Source organism: Quercus lobata, chromosome 8 (genome assembly GCF_001633185.2).
Source record: "Quercus lobata isolate SW786 chromosome 8, ValleyOak3.0 Primary Assembly, whole genome shotgun sequence".
NCBI lineage: Eukaryota > Viridiplantae > Streptophyta > Magnoliopsida > Fagales > Fagaceae > Quercus > Quercus lobata.
The window spans coordinates 25,807,095-25,828,001 of NC_044911.1; the positions used below are offsets into that span (position 1 = coordinate 25,807,095).

At 32.7% G+C, this 20,907-nt stretch overlaps 1 protein-coding gene across 3 annotated transcripts; it reads right to left on the bottom strand.

Annotated features, from left to right (window-relative positions):
* Window positions 1–350: 350 nt before the first annotated feature.
* On the bottom strand, window positions 351–19,927 carry LOC115957946 (probable LRR receptor-like serine/threonine-protein kinase At1g53430). 3 transcript variants are annotated; one of them, XM_031076299.1, is made up of 24 exons: window positions 19,625–19,927; window positions 15,037–15,217; window positions 11,146–11,217; window positions 10,345–10,413; window positions 10,163–10,234; window positions 10,008–10,079; window positions 9,276–9,347; window positions 9,122–9,193; window positions 8,940–9,011; window positions 8,770–8,841; window positions 8,595–8,666; window positions 7,347–7,415; window positions 7,138–7,206; window positions 6,900–6,962; window positions 6,695–6,733; window positions 6,548–6,597; window positions 6,072–6,433; window positions 5,704–5,902; window positions 5,491–5,625; window positions 3,713–3,831; window positions 3,371–3,581; window positions 2,636–2,873; window positions 1,775–1,925; window positions 352–1,545 (listed from the first exon to the last, which is right to left on the bottom strand). In XM_031076299.1, the coding sequence occupies exons 1-24, from the start codon at window positions 19,737–19,739 to the stop codon at window positions 1,111–1,113; spliced, it is 3,081 nt and encodes a 1,026-aa protein (XP_030932159.1). In that variant the 5' UTR covers window positions 19,740–19,927; the 3' UTR covers window positions 352–1,110. The 3 variants fall into 3 exon arrangements, with proteins under 3 accessions (XP_030932157.1, XP_030932158.1, XP_030932159.1); XM_031076297.1 differs by having other exon boundaries at window positions 351–1,545; window positions 5,491–5,902; XM_031076298.1 differs by lacking the exon at window positions 7,347–7,415 and having other exon boundaries at window positions 351–1,545; window positions 5,491–5,902.
* Window positions 19,928–20,907: the final 980 nt, after the last annotated feature.

Consider the following 20,907-nt stretch of genomic DNA (forward strand, 5'->3'; position numbering starts at 1 on the left):
CATATCAATGCAATGTTGCGCTATATCTCGTGATCTATGCTAGGCATATCTTAATAGGGCCATGCAAACACTTCTTGATATTCTATTAGAAGTTCTTTCAAATCTTGCTTTTCTAGTGGATTTAAAGTGGAACCAATTTTAATTAAGAGTGGATTTTCACAATTTTCCTAATTAAGAGTTTCAAGCATTGGTTTTATAGGTTCAATTTTTCTTTCCAATTGTTTATTAATTTCATTTTCAAATTCATTAGAATCATTTAACTGCAAAGTTTAAATATTATAGGACACATCAAAATTCATCTTATTAAAAATATTGAAAGGTACATCAAAACTTGCGTTATAGGACATTTTTCCTATGACTTTAGAAAAATCCAACCTAAGTCCAACTAGAATGCCCATCAGTAGGCATGATGAATGTAGGCAGATCACTTGGCTCTCACAAATGATGGCTAGCATGTCCCCCTCTATCTTAGTGTCAACAGTGTTGCCATTGTTTTAGCATACATGTAGTCCATCCAGTCAATTTCTTATTGAACCTCCTCAATCACCACCCTAGAATTTTCCTTAAAAGTGAGTTTCTCTTCAAAGAATATCTTCCAACCAGGACACATCCTGCCCTTTTATCCATCCCAGGTTCAGTAAAGTCAAAAAAGGGAAAATTTCCTCCTTCCCTCACAAAGTTCCCATTGAGGGTATTGTGGGTGCAAGATGGGCCTTTTCGAGTTTCACCAAAAATCCATGGGAAGTACACCTTGGCCTAAGGTGTAAATAGAGTCGCCACCCAAATTAGGTCTAAGAACCACATGCATAGCACCCTTATTGTTCAAATTGTTGGACATCCTAGTCCAAATTGTTCTACATACAAATAAAATCATAATAAATTCTTAAAACAGAGAAAAAAGATCATAATTTTTTTGTACTTACCCGAATTACTGATTAGCATATTACATGTTTATATATTACATAATATATCATGTCCATCCATTTGTAAATAATAGAGAGAGAATCCATCTGTAAATAAGAGAGAGAGAATCTAATCCCAGTTGAGCCAAATCCAAGAATTCAATTTGATTGGGGAAAAAAATCCTGTGTATTTTTCTTTATTCATCAATCACTCTAAATTTACGTCATGAAGATCCTGAAGAAGCTTGCTTGATGAAGAATGGTCTCCGCTGGTCTCATCCTTACTTTGGACAGAAAATGAGGAATCAATCCATGGCCCATTCATTGACATGTCTCTCTGCGTTTGACTGTCATGCAAAAAGGTGGAGCTCAAGTGTGTTTGGCTGTCATGTGAAAGCTTCTCAAAAGCTTTAAACCTTGGATCCAGGTTTGTTTCACTGCGCTTTATTATTGGTGCTTGAACTGCACATTTTCCTTCAATCATACTTACTACGGAAGACATTAATGGTCTGAGAGTGGGAGAGGGGTTGGTGCATAAAAGAGCCAAGCTGAGCATCCTCATTGCCTCTTCAGAGGAGTAGCTTGAACCAAGCCTTGGATCCACAAGTTCGAGTAGGTTTCCTTGCTCTTGTAAGACATAGGCCTTCAATTTCATGTAAAAGAGCAAAGATAAACATTCATGATGTCATGCATACTTGCCAAGTTGGTAAGTAGAGAAGATGATAAGCATGAAAGTATATTAATGCAAATACAAGAGAGAAAAGAATTTCTGTATCTTCCCAAATTAAGCAACCTTTTATTCATTGTAAAGAAAATATAACAGTAACAATTGTTAAAAAAAAGGATCCTCTAAGAATGGAATAAATATTTACCCAATCCAGAAGATAAACAAACTCCTCCTTTGGCCTGTAATTGGTGTTGCTTTTCCCACTAACAATCTCCAAAGCTACTACTCCAAAACTATAAACATCTGCTTTATCAGTCAAGTAACCCCTCATTGCATACTCAGGAGCCATATAACCTCTGAAAAAAAACAGATGGCACTAGAATAGTGAGTATATGTGCCAACTAAGAGAGGCTTTCTAATATCCCATTACAAAAACATCTAAAACATTTTCTAAATATAAGAGTAAGGTTTTCTGCTCGCATATTAGACAGTATAAAAATGAAAGTGCAATGTATTACATCACAACACTGCTACAACATTAAATGGCAAAATAAAAATTCAGTCATTGTTGGTTAATTCTTATTATACACATTATATATTAAATCCAATGTACTCTGTCCAACCCCGCAAAAAGTGTGAGTTTTTGAGCATCTGGTATGATTTTTTTTTTAACAAGAAATAATGGACAAAATTTCTCTCCAAATCAAGTTAGAGAAATCTCTTTCAACTTGCTACATGGTTGTATATAATGACTATCTACGTGTATTAAATCACATGATTCATTATATAATATAAACAAGTCATGTGAATATTAAATAATTCATATAACTAAAATTACTCATGTATAGTTTTTCATGTTGTCACATAGTGGGTTGGAGGAACTTTCCTCTAACCCAATTTGGAGGAACACTCTGTCCACATGATTATTTGTATTGTTTTCATTACCTATGTTAAAATTTATTATATCATAAACCAGTTGTATTTCAAGAAGCTAAATATAGGTGGAGAGAGAGAGAGAGAGAGAGAGAGAGAGAGAGAGAGAGAGAGAGAGAGAGAGAGAACTCACATTGTTCCGGCTATTCGTGTACTAATATGCGTCTGCTCTTCTTCATCAAGCTTAGCTAAACCAAAGTCAGATATCTTGGCATTTAGATCCTTATCAAGGAGCACATTTGTTGCCTTTATGTCTCTGTGAACAATTTTCAACCTTGATTCCTCATGAAGATAAGCTAACCCCCTGGCTATTCCCAAGCATATCTTCCTCCTTGTTGGCCAATCCAAATGTAGCTGGTGCTCCTCACGACCTAAAATTCAAAACCGAGGGAGAGAGTTTTCAACAATAAGTCTTACTCTTGATATATATAAAAATGACAAAATTTAGCTACAAAATTAGTTGTAACCTAAGGCTACAACCTTACTCAATATCTTTTTATTGAAAGTGAATTTTGACAAATTTATCATTAGATTATATTTTCTTCTTATATCCACCATACTTGCAAAATTTCTAGAAAATTAAAGATCAATAGTCATGTCATCAATAAATTATTTAAATTGCAAGTTTTTTGTAGTTTAAAATTACGCATAAGACATAAACTTATAGATTACCTAGTAAATAATATCTAATTGGCACAAAATTTGATATGTGTATTAAGAACGTAAAGAACATGCAATCCAATTATTAGATTTTCAAAATATATAGTAATATTAATGATATTGAGTAAAGTTTTAGCCTTAGGCTACAACCAATTTTGTAACTAAACTTTGTCCATATAAAAAAGGTGGATGTTAGTGAAGGACTTACCAAAAAGTGCACGGGCAAGACTATTGTTTTCCATGTATTCATATATTAGTAACAACTGGTTTCCTTCAATGCAACATCCATAAAGCCTCACAAGATTTGGATGTTGCAATGCAGATATCATGCCTATCTCAGTAACAAATTCACGGTTCCCTTGCTTCGATTTGGAGGATAGCTGCTTAACAGCAATTAAAGCACCATCTGATAGTACACCCTAAGAACAAGAAAAGCAATTTCATAATCATATTTTTACAATCTTGAATTAGTACTCACACTAGTGAACATGGCCAAAATGTTGCAAGTGATCACACCTACCAATAATAAATATCAATAATCCATAATTACCTTGTAAACTGGGCCAAAGCCTCCTTCACCTATCTTATTTGCAAGGTCAAAGTTCCCAGTGGCAGCTTTAATATGTCTTAAAGTAAAATAACCTGTTTGTAAATCTAGACCACGTAGTTCTGTAAGAAGATAAAAGAAGTTAGAAAATTTCCAAGAGAGAGTGAATAATAGAAAGGATAGATGATAAAAGGCAAATATATTGTTTTCATTACAAAAGTTTGCATGAAGTTGGTTTTTCGCCCATAAACTTTAATAAGTTATTTTTTTGTCCCTAAAATATTGAAACATTACACTTTCAACCTCAAATTTCAAGAAGATTTTTTTTTTTTTTCCCTTAACTATTGAATAAAATTACCTTTTCCTTCCTAAACTTTAAAAATATCTTTCATACGTTGCGTTTAACCAATAGTTTCGTACCGCATGTTCACCTTGTGTGTATGTACCTTTCCTTTTTTTCTTTTTTCTTTTTTCTTTTTTTTTTCTTTTTTTGTTTAAATGTAGTGGCCTAGGTCAAACATCTCAAATTCTTTAATGCTAAAAATAGTACCACCTAGTTAGACAAATATGATAAAAACAAGAGTGGATGGAAAGACATAATGTGTAATGTTTAAATAGATTAGGGACAAAAAACAAACTTGAAGAAAACTTTTGAATGAAAACAATATTTTTGCTATGATAAAATGTATTTCTACAAGGTAAACAGTGTTAAGAACATAGAAAAACACACATCCATAAAAAAGAAGGATCGATATGTCTTTCTATTAGAATGTTAAAGATCAATTAAACCAAAATACAATTGATTATGAATCTTTGCCAAGCAGTGATTTTGCATCATCTTTTCAATGTATAATATCAAAAAACACTTAACATAGTTGTGAATAGGCAATACCAAATATAAGTTGAAATGAGAATGAGGATCCCACGATAAATTAACCATTGCACAGTACAATGCCTATGCCTAGTGTTGCCCTTCTGCATTGCTAAAAGAGCTGAACCTTCTATTAGCCAATAATACAATTATGGAGCAAAGTGTTCTTTGATTTTTTCCTGTAACTGGATCCTCTAGAACCACAAGAATCCTTAGTTAAAATGGGATTTCAACCCAACACCAGTTTTTGAGATTTTGAGATTTTGAGAAGAGTTTCTCTTTGGAGGGCACAATATGATGAAAGTTGTAAGTTGTGTTTGGGGGTAGTTATTGTCTATCATTGGCCTCTATGGTAGAATTAGTCGGAGGCCTGAGTGGCAGCAATTTACCATGTGATGGATGTTAGTGGTTCGAGTCTGCTTATCCTCAACTCGTGAATTTAGCTGAAGCAAAGCTATATGATAGTACCCAATTTTTCCAATACATTAGTTTGATATATGATTTATCATTCTTATATAGAAACACTGATATATGATTTATCATTCTTATATAGAAACAGTGTTTCAGGGAGTCAAATCTGTTATGGCACTAGATCTAGTATTTTGGTGTGTGTGTGTGTGTGTGTGTGTGTGTGTGTGGAGAGAGAGAGAGAGAAAGAGTGTAGGTGGTGGATTGGCTTGAATGCCAAAGCTACAGAAAAAGATCCTGGAGCATTTATCTGTGTAGTGTATATGTGAGTTCATGTATGAGTGAAAGAGTAGTTAATGACCATGAACTGCTAATGACAAAAAAGAAAACAAAAGACACTTCTTATTTTATTTCCAACTTGCAATTGTAACCATCAAAAAGTTCCTATATGGTACTTTCTCCATATCTTTTTTTTTATTAAAAAAAATGTGATTGATCTTACCATTATCTTCAAGGTCTTTCTTCCCTAGGTAACCCTTCATCCAAAGAAACGCCAAAATCAAAACAAGGATCACACATGATGCAAGTACAATGCCAACAATAGCTCCAACTGATAGGCCGCTACCGACTTCAAAGTCTACAAAAGGAGAGGAATTACGTACATGCAAGTTAATGACAAAAAAGGTAGAGATCCTAAATTGCAGGAAAAACTTACTTGGTGTCACTTCAATGGCAGATATAAGAGGTCCATAAACACCTTTGACAGGAATGGCAGTAGTTCCTTTCCCTGCCCAGTAAAAATGAATCTCCATGGTGCTACCACTTACAAGAACATCATCAAATTCCTTAATGATGGGTATACCAACACCTTGAGCTTCCTCCACAATGTTGAAGTCCTTCAACTCCAACTTTCCCTGGAAAAAATAAAAATTAAAAAAATTAAAAAGGAAAAGGAAAAGTCAAATTAAAACTTGCAAGCTCCAGCCAGAAGATGAACATCCTTTCTCTGTTCAAACCAAGAAAATCTTGGAAGGCATCATATAACAAGCTATATTTTAATCATGAAATCCTCCGTCAACTCACTTGAATCGAGACATTAAATATGCGCCTCCCCAGGCTGCTAAATGTCTGGTCATTAGAAAACATTATTTCAGCAAAGTGGAGCTTTACTTTGTAACTTCCCTTTTGCAAGCAAAGGCCATAGTACTTAAGTGATAAAGGGGCAACTCGAGCTGTCTCATAGATACCAGTCACATTCAGAGAAAATGTATTCTGTGCACGGTATGGAGTATCGTCCTCACCCATGAAGACTCCTGTGCTGCTATAACCCCATTCTTCAGAAATAGAACTAAATTGTGATCGCCCATCTGGAATTATGTCCTGTTCATATTCATTCCCCTCAAAGTTTTTTTTTTCTCCTCCACAATTAATAAACAAGGAATAATCTGCAGATATAAGAGTAAGTGTGTGATACAAAAGTTCCGTCAGTGTCACAAGTAACTTGAATAGTAAACTACTGAAGTTCATAAAAGCACAATCTGATATGTATCTTTACTTACGTTTTGCTTTTTTGGAACAGGGAAGGCCCTTCTTCAAGCACCAAGGAATTCTAGAATTTGAAAAGTTTAGGTCCAATCAAATAATTTTGTTTTTGATGCATTTTGAGCAGGAAGAGTAAACGTGTCTTAGGAAGTTAAAAAACTTACGAGTTGCTCTCCACAGATGAATAACTGGAAACCAAATTCCTGTTTCATAATAAAGATACATTGTTGGCATTAAAAGACAATGAATATGTTAGTCATTTTTACATTTTACTTAGCCTTGATTTAAGAGGAATTATTAGTGATTTTTTTTCCATCCTTTTTAGGAAAAGTTTTGACTACAAAAGTGTTTAATACAGAAGAAACTTACACATGTGATCGTGTCTCACAATTAATCTGAGGTGACCCTGAAAAATTGTTGTAAGATATATCCCTGCAATACATTTCATCATGACATTATGAAAAAATTCTTAACTGGGAAAGAATGAGAATTCAATGAGCTCACAATTCAAACACATGACTCACACAAGATCTCACAATTAAAATCAAGTACATTGACAAATTTAGAGCCTAATGAAATAAAGATTCTGGACTTAAATTAGACCTACCAATTATTTTTGGTGTACTCCAATACCCATTTCGGCACTTCTCCACTTAATGAGTTGTTGGTTAAGTACCTACATCCATAAAATGTTTGTGTCATGTCTTTTCCTCCCAAATGAGTAGTCACATTGAAGGATCCAAACAGGGACAATTTGAGAAATAAATTAAACATAAAACATTGCGTAATTGAACTAATTTTTGCTCTATGCCATACATGTCATTTAGCTTTTGATTCCAAAATGTATCTGGAATTGGACCACTCAAATTATTGAAGCTCAGGTCTCTACAAGAAAATAAAAATCTCATATTATCAAAAATATATAAATTACAGAAAATGGAATTCAATTCATTAAACAAGATTTATATTTTATTTTGTTGTACTAACATATTCGGGAAAAATTTGATCCTCCAAAATGCAGTTTCTTGCAGAAATAAAGCCATCAGCAGAAAGTTTAGTAGTAAACATTACACTTTTTTCCCATAAAATGTTGAGAAAAATTACCATTCATTCAGTGACATATAGGCAATAGGCAGATTTCAAAATAAAATGCATAAACAGTAGAATTTCTTGAATTGAAATGATTCAATTGCCACTGGATCATCACAAGTCCGTCTAGTATCTCAAAGTCCTCAAAATAAAATATTCTATCCATGGATAACATAATGAGAAACAAGAAGCAAAAATATTGGAAAGAAAAGTTCAATGAGAGAGAGAGAGAATAAAGAATAAATAGATAAACTGTGGTAAAGTTAACCTAGTTTTAAAAGAGAGAACAATTTCATTTTCGACTACATGATTCCTTTTTATGAGAATAAGAAACTCTCTTGCTAAAAATAGCATACAAAATAATTGCAAATAAATCAAGCAACCCTTTTTCCTTTCTCTAAGAACAAAAGGACTGGGGGTGGGGGGGGGGGGGGGGTGAAGAAGAAGAAAGAGTAATCTTAACATGCTTAACCCCTCATATTACATCAACAAGAAGTTAATCCCAAACCAACCTCTATCATGGAAAGAGGATAAATATCACTAAGTTTGGTCGATTAATTAGTAGGTAGATATTTAGAAATAATGTGATGCTTTATTCCTTTATGTGTTTGGTTTCCCTATAAGTACGGAAAAAAGTGTTCAATTCCCTATTGATAGAATTGAACCTATATTAGATATCCATATGCCACCTGACCTCTCTTTCATTGAATAAAAATCTCAAAGTTTATATGTTGGTAGCAGTCAATCATCTCAAAATAATGAGCAATAGTGTTGACAATCAATAACAACTTCAACAACAAATTGAAACTCCATTTTGTTCTTCTCAAGTCACTTCATAACACTTGCTAGAATAAACCATATAAGATGTCTCATAATGACAGAAGCCAGAACATAAAAAAGTAATCAAACTAGATATAGAAATAGAAATTCCCAAGTAAAATGTCTCTATGAGTATACCCATTTTAAGAAACTTACAATCGCTTCAAAGATTCTAACTCTCCAATGTAACCTGGGATTAAACCAGTGATTAAGCAATTTCTTAGAACCCTGAGGCACAGGAATAAGACCAAAAATCAGAAAGTTAACAAAACTGAAAAGTTAATTACATAGGATTATTTGTTGCAAGAAACAAGTAAAAAATATAACTTACAAATATTTTAACTTTTTCAAATCCTTCAAATTAGGAAATCCAATACTCAATCCTTTCAAATCAGATATCCTCCTGACAAACATGAAAGATTAGAAAAATAATGTGTGCCACCTTCGTACATTTCACATTTTGTACCAATGTATAAGACCACCTAAGGAGCATGCACTCACAGCTCGGTTAAATTTGATAACAGGGATATGGTGACAGGGATGGGCCCCTCCATGAACGTGCCTTGCATATCACTGCAAGTGATTAATATTTCCTTAGATAACAAAAAAAAAAAAAAAGTTTTGAAGTCAAAACTCCAAGAGGAAAAAAATGGCAGATAAAATTAATTAAGCACAACACTTACAGTCTATCAAGTCTGCTCCAGTTCCCAATAAAACCAGGTATCTTCCCTGATATTGCAGTCCCATCTATCCTACTGCAGGCAGTATCTCAAGTTTAGGAATTTTGGTATTCTAAAGGCTATATGTCCACTAATCGTGTCAAATTGAATTACTTACAAATCAGTTAAGTTCGTTAATTTTCCAAATGTTTCTGGTATTGTGCCCGTAAAATTGTTTGCATTAAGAACACTGCAAGATAAAGAAATATTCAGTCATGCATTTCCACGAGGCAAGGCAGCAAAATATTGTGGAAGCCTATAAAACAAGGTGCTGACGGTCAACATAGATACTATGTGTAAGGCAGAGTCACAAAAGACATCGAAAGCAAGATAGCCATCCATACAGATATGAGTTCAAACTTGAAATATCCAAAATGAATGACAAATACAATCTTCAGTTTCATTGAACTCAGAGAAGACACAAAAACATACTAGTATCTGAATGAGATATACTTTTGCATGAAAATGAATAACAGCACGTTTGAGGAATTTATCTTGAAAAAATGCATTTGCATCCTAAAAATCATACTACAGTATCAAACTGAAGAAAAGTTAAAAACTGGTAGAGTTAAAAGAAATGTAAGGAAAGATTACAGACCCCTGGATATTGTTAAAATCAATGAATTAGCTCATCATATTTAGCACTTATCTTCTATAGTTCTAATCAGTGCCTTTTCATTGCCCATTATGAATTAGAAAACACTTTTTTTTGCAAAAAAGATAGTGCAGCTTATTAAACCAGAATGCATTATTAGTGAAAGACTATTTCCCAGGGAGAGGGAAAAAAAAAAAACAGAAAAAATAAATACAAAGAAGAAATTAAAAGGGAAAATAGAGGCAAAAATATTACAGTTTCTTCAAGTTGCTCAAATTTCCTAAGTTTTCAGGAAGACGTCCATCAAGCTGATTAGCTTCCAGAACCCTATAAAATGCAACTTAAACTGTAACCCAAGTTGTACACCATTCTTTGTTTAATTAAGCAATAAAATCTACGTCAAGACTTACAGCTCCTCAAGTGAGCCAATCTCACCAATTCCATTAGGAATTTTACCACTTAACCGATTTCCTGAAAGGGACCTGCAGAATACCAACTGTTAGGAAATGACCAACCTCTTGACCCCTTCGGTCAACACCTATATGGCAAATAATAAAGACTCTTATAGATACAAATGCAAAAAGTAACTTACAGAATGACAAGAGGGAGTTGAGAGAAACTAGAAGGAATTGATCCACTGATGTAGTTGAAACTGAGATCACTGTTAAATGAAAAAAAAATCATTTGGTCTTTCTCAATTTCGAGGTCATAAGGCAAAAAGGGCAATCTTTGATGAAGTCAAAATTTACTGAAATATAAGGGCCTGTTTGGTAATGTTGTTCTAGTAACGTTGTTTGTATTTTTTAGAAATACGTGTGAGTGAAAAAATGTATAGAAATACGTGTAATATTGTTTAAACACTGAAAATTGTTGTTCAAAATACACTACCAAACACCCCTAAAATGGACTACATATTGTTTGGAAAAGGCACACCAAGTTCCTTAATGATTGTATTAATGTGAATATCTACTCAGAAAACATAGAAGTATTTTTCATGGTTAATACAATATGGTTGGCATGTTGCATTAGTGCGTACTTGGACTTGGCAACTAAATCTAGAAGATATATACAAACCTGTCTGGTAGAATTATATACACTTAGCTGGTTTTTAAGTATCCAATAGAAATTAAATGTTTTTGTTGTTTTAATGGTAGTTTGCCATATCATCATCAATTTAATAACAAGTAATGCTCTTAATTTTTACAAGTTCTAAGAAAGCCAACTGGAATCCTATGAGAAATATGGTAGTGTATAGAATAAATGAAGAATGTGTGAACACCTCAATAACTACTCTTCTTAATAAAAAAATCTCTATGGAAAATTCAGCAAAAATGATAATATGATGAGGTTAATTGACTTCTTAGATGCAGAAAAACACGAATGTTTCTCTTACAGTTCTTGCAGATTAATAAGATTTCCAAAATCAGCTGGTAGAACTCCGCTTAGATTAAGACGCTTCAACTGACTGTCATAGCAAATAAAGAAAAAAGCATAAAAATAATTGAGATAGAGAATAAGAAACTGAATGCAATAAGAATCAGCATATACAGAGACTACCAGTTTAATTAACTTTTCAAATTTGATTTAAATCTACTGAAGCTTTATGATGGTGGGTGAGATTAGGAACTTCGTTGGAGGGACAAAGGAAAGATTAAGTTGCTTAAAGTAGGCTACGGGTGTTTCAACTCTTCAATAGACACACTCTTGGAAAATACCTCTCAGTTTACACTTGTATTGGATTATCTAAACCAAATACAGATTACACTTGCTTGCCTATTTATAGTTAGATAAGGATGCATGCTATTAGCTAGTTTAAAGCCATAGGCTCCTGGCCCATGTGCAACTAACTAGGCTCCTATGTAACTAATTAGGCTCCTAGCTTATCCTAAACAACCTTTGTTACAACTAGTACAAGCTTGTTAATTGTTACTAAAGCTCAAATACTAGAATAAACAAGTCAGGTAGCTATGATGCACTGCATCAGTTCAGTCCAGAAATTCCCCATCAAAATAAGTTTTTGCCATCCTGTTGCGCGATGGTGTATTTTATGTGCAACAAGTATATATATAGGCTCAAGTACTGGGTAATCCAATTTGTTTCCATCACTTAATACATAGGCTCCATTTCATTATATATATATATATATATATTGCTAAGTAATAAACTTCATTGAAAAAATTATAAGGAAAAAAAAAAAGACAAAACAAGGCACACAGGCAATGTGCTACGAGGCAACAAAGAAAAAAAAAACACTAAACAACAATGAAAGTACAAATATCAAGCATATCAGGAAGAAAAATAAAAGTAACAACACCCAAAGCATTTGCCCATTCAAACAAAGTCTAAAAGAAAAAGAGCTTCAACTCATGAATCAATCTTTCATCCCCTTTATTCCTTTCCCTCTATATGACCTACATAAGACAATGAGGGATCATGCTTCAAAGCACCTCTATTATGAGTCTATTAAACTTGCCTAACCAACTTGCTATAAGTTCCACAACACTATGTGGCATGACCCAATGAACCCCATTTCCATAACTCTTGAGCTACTGGCAATGTAGAAGTAAGTGATCACTAGTCTCCCTGTTCCTCTTACACATACAACACCAATCCATCACCACCAGTTTTCGCCTCCTTAAATTATCAAAGGTTAAAATTTTCCCTAATGCTGCTGTCTAAGTAAAGAAACTGACCTTTGTAGGCACCTTTGGTTTTCACAAAAAGTTTCAAAAGAATAGGTGATCAGAGGTTGTAAAGGTTTATAATAAGAGAGAACATTAAAAACACATGGAGGAGAAAATTTCCAACACATTTTATTCACCCCATTCCTTCTCAAAGGACCTGCATATATAAGGTCCACAGAAGAGGCAACTGATTCTAACTCCCAATCTTGAACTAGCTGAATAAAACTAATATTCCAATGGAAAGTACCCTGGAAGATAATAGCAACTTAGCCATTGAAGCTTCCTTGTTACTAGCAATATTGTAAAGCTCTGAGAAAATATTTTCCAAAGGAAGTCCCTCACACCAACGGTCATGCCAAAATCTAATAGAAGAACCACCCCCCATCTTAAAGATGATACAAGGATAAAAATCATCCCACCCCTTCCTGATATAATTTCACAAACCAGCCCTATAGGGCCCTGCACACTATGAGAACACCAACCCAACCTGCTACCATATTTAGCATCAATTACCCTTCTCCACAAGGCATTCCTTTCCATAGCTATCTCCACAATCATTTCCCCAACAAAGACTTGTTAAATAAAACCAAATCCTGAACACCCAATCCCCCATTTTGAACTAGTACACGTCTTCAACTTTACCAAGTGATACTTAAACTAATCTCCCAATCCTACCCACACAAAATCCTTTTGTAATTTTTCAATACGTCTAGCAATATTCACCGAGATAGGAAACAGAGATAAGTAGAAGGTAGGCAGGCTGGAAAAGGTGCTCTATATTAAAGTGATAGAGCCCCCCTAAGAAAGATATAATCTTTTCCACCCAACCAATCACCACTCCATTTTCTCCAACACACCAATCCAAATTTCTTTTGCTATAAAGTGGCACCTAAGGAAACACCCAAATAGGTCATAGGTAACTTAGCTACTTTGCATCTTAAAATACCAGCCAAAGCTTCTACATTGAGAGCATCACCAACTAGAACCAATTTAGATTTCCCAAAATTTATCTTCAGACCTAAAATAATCTGAAACTAAAAAAAAACTGGTTCCAAATGCCAAATTTACTCTGGATCTGCTCCATAAAAAATCAAAGTACTATCTACAAAGAGGAGATGAGAAATCTCTAAACGTCTCTAGGCACTTCTGCCCACTGAGAAACCTAAAATAAAGTTGCTAAACCTAGCCCTCTCAAACATTTGGCTAAGGGCATAACAATAACAAACAAGTGTGGGGGATAGAGGGTCTCCCTGTCTCAATCCCCGTGAACTATCAAAGAATCCACCCTGACTACCACTCATAAGCACCAAAAATGGAACCATGGAAATACACCAGAATATCCACTACCTCCATTAAGCACCAAACCCACACCGTCAAAGCATATATGACAAGAAATTCCAATGCACATGATCATACACTTTCTCCAAGTCTGCTGCACAATACTCCCGGTAATCCTGATTTAAGGCAACTATCTATGCATTTATTGGCAATCAACACTGAGTTCAAATCTGTCGCTCTTTGACAAAAGCATTTTGAGGCTCAGGCACCACTTTATCAAGCACAATTTCAAGCCTAATGGCCAAAACCTTTGTTAGGATCTTATAGACCCAATAATCAGACAAATCAACTGGAAATCCTTAATCTCCACTGCCCCAGGTTTTTTTGGGATTAGAGTGATGAAGGTAACATTGAGATTTTTTTCAAAATTACCATGAGCATGGAGATAATGAATTACCTTCATAATACCTCCCTTCAGAATACCCTAACAGGATTGGAAAAAAGCCATCGTGAACCTATCAAGACTGGAGCTTTATCCCCATTCATATTGGATACTACCTCAAACACCTCATCCTTTGTAAAACATCTTTCCAGCTAGCTACACACATCATCTTCCCAAAAAATAAAAAATAAAAAAATCTCATCCAACAAAGGCCTACGAACTATAGACTCCGAATAAAGAGTCATCCAACAAAGGCCTACGAACTATAGACTCCGAATAAAGAGTCTTATAAAAATCCACCATCTTCTCTTTGATGGTATCCTGATTAATGATCTTCCCCTATCCACCACTAATCGCCCTATGATGTTGTTGTAGCGATGAGAGTTTGCAAGTCTATTAAAGAAATTTGTATTTTTATCCCTTTCCTTCGAACATAGTAGTTGAGAATATTGTCTCCAACTAATTTTCCTTCATCAACATAATTCTCTCAATATCCGCTTTGGCCTGATCACATTAGCAGTGTTCCCCCTCTAGCAAACAGCAGTTTGTTCTCTAATATTTGCAGAGATGGTATAGAGGTTTGTGGTGGTGGTGGTGGTGGTGGAGGGTGAGAAGTTGGTGAGGGGGAGAGAAGACGTCATGATCTCATTCCAAAGGCAATATTATTGATAATCAAAGGTCAAGTTGTGTGTAACCTACCATTTTTTGTCTGTAACTACTATTATTGTATCAATTAGTAAAGCATCAAGCTAAAATATTTGCAAACTATTTTCTAGAATCTAGCCATAAATGAACTGCACAAATAAATATTTGTAAACATTTTATGTGCATTATTATCAAGAAAAAATTAGAGAATGTGAAAGAAAAACAAAGCCCATACATGTGAGTGATGCTGCAAACAGACTGAACAGTGCCACTGCTGAGAGAACAGTTGCATGTGACATTGCTTAGCATGTCTTCTGTAATGAATCTGTTGACACTTCCCTTAGTACTGCAGAAATTTTCATTGATCTTCCAATTTAGGTTTTTTAATTTTGAGTTTATTGCTTCAAGAGCTTTCACTGTTAGATACAAAGTCAATTAGTAATATGCATTTATATACGTATTAAGGAAGTTATAGAAAAAAAAATTAAAAAAAAAAAAAAAAATTAGACAACATCCAAGTGAAAAAGGAAACCAAAAGCCAAAAACTTGTTATAATCATCTTATTAAAAAAAAAAAAAAAACATATATTATGTAGCACAGTTATCTAAGAAGCAATATGACATGCGAGTGTTTATATAACTACCGTCTGTACATATTCTTCAATAATAACATCCGTCTTTGTGAATGCATATCACTGGGTCCCAAAAGAAAGTAATCCACTGGGTCGCAAAGTAAAGAAAGAATCCAAGTATGATCCTCTTTTTATCTAACTCTTATAAAAGTTAAAACACCATATTTTTATTTGAGTAAATTTCAATTCATAGTTTATAGTTTGACCCTATCACAATTTAATTTATAAAGTGAATTGCTACATTTTGGTTTGGATTCTATCCAAATTTAAAATTTCTTAAAGGCAAAAGTTTGTGTAATAATTGAAAGTTTGTGTACTAAGTTATAATAGAATCAAACAAGAGTGGGTACATTGTAATTGTTTCTTTTTATTTAATAAACCCAAATGAAATGTACGTAGTCACACCCTTTCTTACATCCTTTCTCTATAGACTAAGCTAATAATTAGTGTCATTTCAAATTTCAATTCCAACATGCTTAATAATCAAACAAATCTTTGACTCTTTTTTTTTTTTTTTTTGATACACATTAATCTTTGACATGTTAGTATATCACATCGTCAAAAACTTTTTCTTTTTTTTGAGAGAGAATTTCAACCTATGGCGTCCGCTCCTAATGATATATCTTTATCATCAAACCAAGATACCAATCAGTTTTTGGTGTAGATAGGGATTGAACCCCAAATTTCTTATACAACCATCAGAGATTTTACTAATTAAACTAATTGGAACCTACAACTAAATTAAATAACAATTTTTTTATTTTTTTTATTCCTGGTCTGACCAAAAGATATATGTTGGCCATGATAGTCAATATAGTGGTTGGAACATCAAGCTATAATGTTAAGCATAATCATATTGCAAGAAAATTAATAACAGTTTACATTTATTAAAAAATATATATGAAAGAAAACAAGGAATTAATACCGGTCTAACAAAATCTAGTCAAGTCAACAAAAATCAAATTAATTGATGCCAAGTTCAAGTTCCCTAAAGTGATCCAAGCCAAAAAAGAAAAAGAAATTTAAATTCATTTAATATCACCAACCAACCAAATTATTTCCTACAAGACTACGTATGGACATAACATAACCATTCTTACACCTAATTTCACAACTTACTAATTTGTGTAATTGTAAGTAGTTGACGAAAAGTGGTGAGTCTATTTATGCATAAAGGGTCCAACATTCACACAAGTCAACAAGTTATGAAATTAGGTGTGTGTCTATAGAATTATTATATTTCCTACTTCTATTAATTATATTGAATATTCCTCCAACCAACTTACATAAATAGTTTGAATTTTCCTAATAAATCAATATGTACATTAAATGAAATCATTTATTTAATGATAATATTACTTATTTAAATAAATTAAAAGCAATGCTACATTACAAACTATTTTACAATATTTTTACAATAAATGTAGGGAAAATGTTAAAATTACAAACTATTTTACAATATTTAAAAAAAAAATTATTAATGTGGTGAGTAGGTATTAGTAGGTGTAAAAAAATAATGTTAATGGTAGGACTAGATAGAACAAGTAAGAATTGGTTACAACAATAGTTTGTAAAAATGTTATAAAATTATTTGTGTCAATAAAATTACTCAAAAAGTAAATGTGAATGGTCATATTAACCGTTACATAATGACTTTAAAATTTTTATTTAAAAAAAAAAAAAAGTTTCAGCAGTAATAAGTAATAGGTAATAGGGACCAGGATCGTATCTCATTCAATAGACATATTGCTGATAATTAACATTTTTTGGTTCTCACTTCTCAGGGCATAAAAGTTTTGAAAGAGATGAGCCCATCCAATGAAAGTGAAGAAGAATTTCATTATTGAGAGACAGGGAACAATAATAGAGGGTCCCAACAAATAAAAGAAGAAGATATGGGAAATTGAGGACCCTGTCATATTCTTATTCTGATGGCCAATTTTGGAAACAACACAAGCTAAAGAATATGTTACCATAAAACACAAAAGAACAATACACATCAAGTGGAGAAAGAGAGTGATAATAATAATAATAATGTCTGTGAGCACACAAATAATGTCCCGGACCTCGACTCGACTAGCTAGAGCCAACCAGAGTAATTTGCGCAAGCAACAGCTAGATGGCACAATTAATCTTCCTATCCATTGACAGATGACACGCATCACCAAGCGCAATTATTATTGCTACGGGACAATATCTCATATACATATAATTTCCTTTCCTCGGGTTCAATTCAACCTATATAATTAAGACCAATAATGTTTAAGATATAGACTGTATACCACCACCCTCACATTTTTATTACCAATATATATATATATATATATATATTTTTTTTTTTTGCAACCATTTTTCTTGTTTAAATCCTAATAATCTAATACTCGTGTCTCTTTGGAAACAATATATTTAACTTTTTGTTGAAAACAGACCTCCACGAGTTTTTTTTTTTTTTTTTTTTTTTTTAATGTAACAACCATTGAAAAGAACTGTTCAATTTATGACCATATTGCCCTAAATTAGACAACTATTTCAAGACCTTAATGCACTTAAGGCATGTTTGGTAAACTGTAATAGGCGATGTAATGTAATAGTTATTCTTATGGTTTAGTTATTCTTTAATTTGGTTATGTTTTTATTACAAGGAATAGCCATTCCTTATGAATAACTATTCTTCAAAATAATGAATAATTATTCTTCTTTAAAAGGTTGTATTAACTATTCCTTAGTAAGTGTAATAATTTCAAAACTTAATATATTTCCAAATAAACAAACTTTCCATATACATCTAACCATTATAAAAATAAAAAACCATTAAACAATAATACATATCTCTCTTAAATTTAAAAATAACAATTTTTAAGAACATATAATTGTATATATAAGATATTTCCTAAAATAAATATTAAGTTTCATTTTAATGTTATAACTCACAACCAAACTAATGAATAGGTTTAATTATTACATTACAATACACTTTATTACTAGTAATAAAGATTATAATTTCCGTCGTAATCTTCATTCAGTGTACCAAACGTACCCTTACTTACATGATCAAAAAATACTATTATATATAATAAAGATATTCACCTTACCTTTTTTTTTTTTTTTTTGGTTTAAAGGAAATAACCTTACCTTATTAAAGAAACAATTTTTCTTTCCTTGCCCATCAAAGAAAATTATATAACTTAAAAAATAATAATAATGTCATAAGGCACAGGTCAAATAAGTAATCTGACATTTGACCGTATAAATTAATTAAATATTAAATATCCCGGTGAGCCAGGCCTAGACAGAAATAGAGGACCATCAACATGCAATGCAAAAAATTTAATGCATGTAGTTAAAAGTTCATATCTCTAAAAGTAGACCACAAAATGGACCCCACCTATAGATAACGACGGCCATGTTTTTTATTTTTGGGTTGAGAAGCCAACCCAAAACCCAAAAAGAAGGGAGTCATTAATCAACCAAACTAGTTTGAAAAGAAATTCTACAAATAGAAACATGAAATTCACCAATTAAATTTTTAAAATTTACACCTAAATAAATATATATAAAAAATTTAAAAAATTTATTTCCAAATTAGTTTGAAGAACTTTTTTTTCTTAATCAAATCACTTCAAATACATGTAAAAAAATAAATGGTCATATACATATACTAGTAAATTGTTAACATATATATATAATTTTTTTTCTTTTCTTTTTTTGAGAAGGAAATTCATGAGCATATAATCATATAAATTAGATGGTCATTTACGAAAGGAGATTCTTCCATCGTGATTTGGAGGAAAACATTTCCATAATAACCCAATGGTTGATTGCATAGACAAAACATAAATTCAAGAAAAGAACAGAAACATTTATGCCAAAATTTCGTAATAGTTTCCTTCTATAGAATTCTTGGATCACTAGAAATTTAAAATACAAATCGATTAAATTCGAGGAGCAATTCACTCGATTAATTTGTTTTACCAGTAGAAAACACAGAAAAGTCTTTCAAGTAACTGGCATAAGAAGAAGAGTGGAAAATCAAACACAATTCGCAAGAAATTGTATTCACGGAAAAGAAAACAGCGTACTAAGACTAAAAAACATAAGATTCAGCAAAAAAGGGTAAAAAAACATAAGATTAAGCAGAGGAGAACAAATTGTTCAGTTAGAGACTATTAGTGTTATGTGGGAAAGTACATACCTTCATTTTGTGGCAAAATTTGAGCGTCCGTTCCAAACTGGATGAAGCAATTCAAAACGAAAATGACAAGAACAACAACATAGACAACCTTGGATTCTGAAATCCCAAGTCCCATCGTTTTCCTTTGATAAAAATACTACTTAAAATGCCGCAGCACTCCTATAAATACATAAAGAGAGAGAGGTTGGAGGGAAAGAGTAAGAGACAAAGGCACCGCCTGGAAATGGAAAAAGTTATTGGTACTGTTGCGTTTAAAAAGATACGTGGCTAAGTTGGACTAAGGAAAGATCAAAAGCAGTAATAGAAAAGATAGTGGTATTGGTACTGTTGCGTTTACAACTTTAATATTTAATAAACTTATAAACCTCAATCCCAATCCATGGAAATTGAAGCCGCCGAAGTGGAATATCTTTCTTTGTCCGCCTTCTTACCAATACGACGGAAGTAACCGGGTTTTTATTAAATTCTATAAGAATAGAGTGTAAAGTTCATATTTTAATTGTCATATTAGTATTTTACTTAAAATTTAATACATCCTATCACACCTAATAACATTTCGATAGATTCCTAATTTGATTGGATTTATATATGAGATTTAGAATTGATTGAGTGTGATTGTGTTTATTCTTAAATATGTGATAAGATGATGTAGCATATTAAGATTGAAGGGGTAAAACATAAGTTTTACACTACGTCCTTATAGAATTAATCTCTTCCTTTTATTTGCGGTTTCTGCTTTTTCCATGAAGTAACCAACCCCAGTCTTTTTCTTTTTTTTCTTTTTTTTAAGATAAAACCCATTCTTTTTTAATGGTGGCAAAATCAACTTAAACTCATTTATCTATCTACTTAAATATGACTCAAACCCACCCAATTATTAATTGGGTTAAATGGATATTAATCCAATTAAGCTCTATTAACACTTATGTTAATTGGGTTTTAACTGGGTACTCACTTAGATCCGAGTATTGTTATATATATAAAATAGATCCAAGCATGACCTAAGTATTATTTCTAAAATCACCCGACTCTAAAATACTCCAAAACTACTAAAAACACCAAAATACCCTTGAAACCACCAAAATAATTAAAATATACTCTATATGATAAAATATATCCCGAAACTTCCAAATACCTCCCGAAATCGATAAAATGGCCAAATACCATATTTTGCCGAAATTATTAGAGTTCTACGACTATTTGAGAAATAATTAGTGATCTACCACCTTTTTAAAACTCAAGCTTGTGAATGTTGACACCCCATTTTGCAACCCACATTTAAC

Bases quoted from the DNA above. Each gene is read 5' to 3' on its own strand.
- LOC115957946 (XM_031076297.1), bottom strand. From the start codon at position 19,739: ATGGGACTTGGGATTTCAGAATCCAAGGTTGTCTATGTTGTTGTTCTT. The intron at 9,348-10,007 runs GTAATATTTTTG...TTTATCTTGCAG, and splicing joins TTGAGCAACTTGAAGAAACT to TGTTCTTAATGCAAACAATT. The intron at 3,832-5,490 runs GTAAGATCAATC...ATCTTCTTACAG, and splicing joins GAAAGACCTTGAAGATAATG to AACTACGTGGTCTAGATTTA.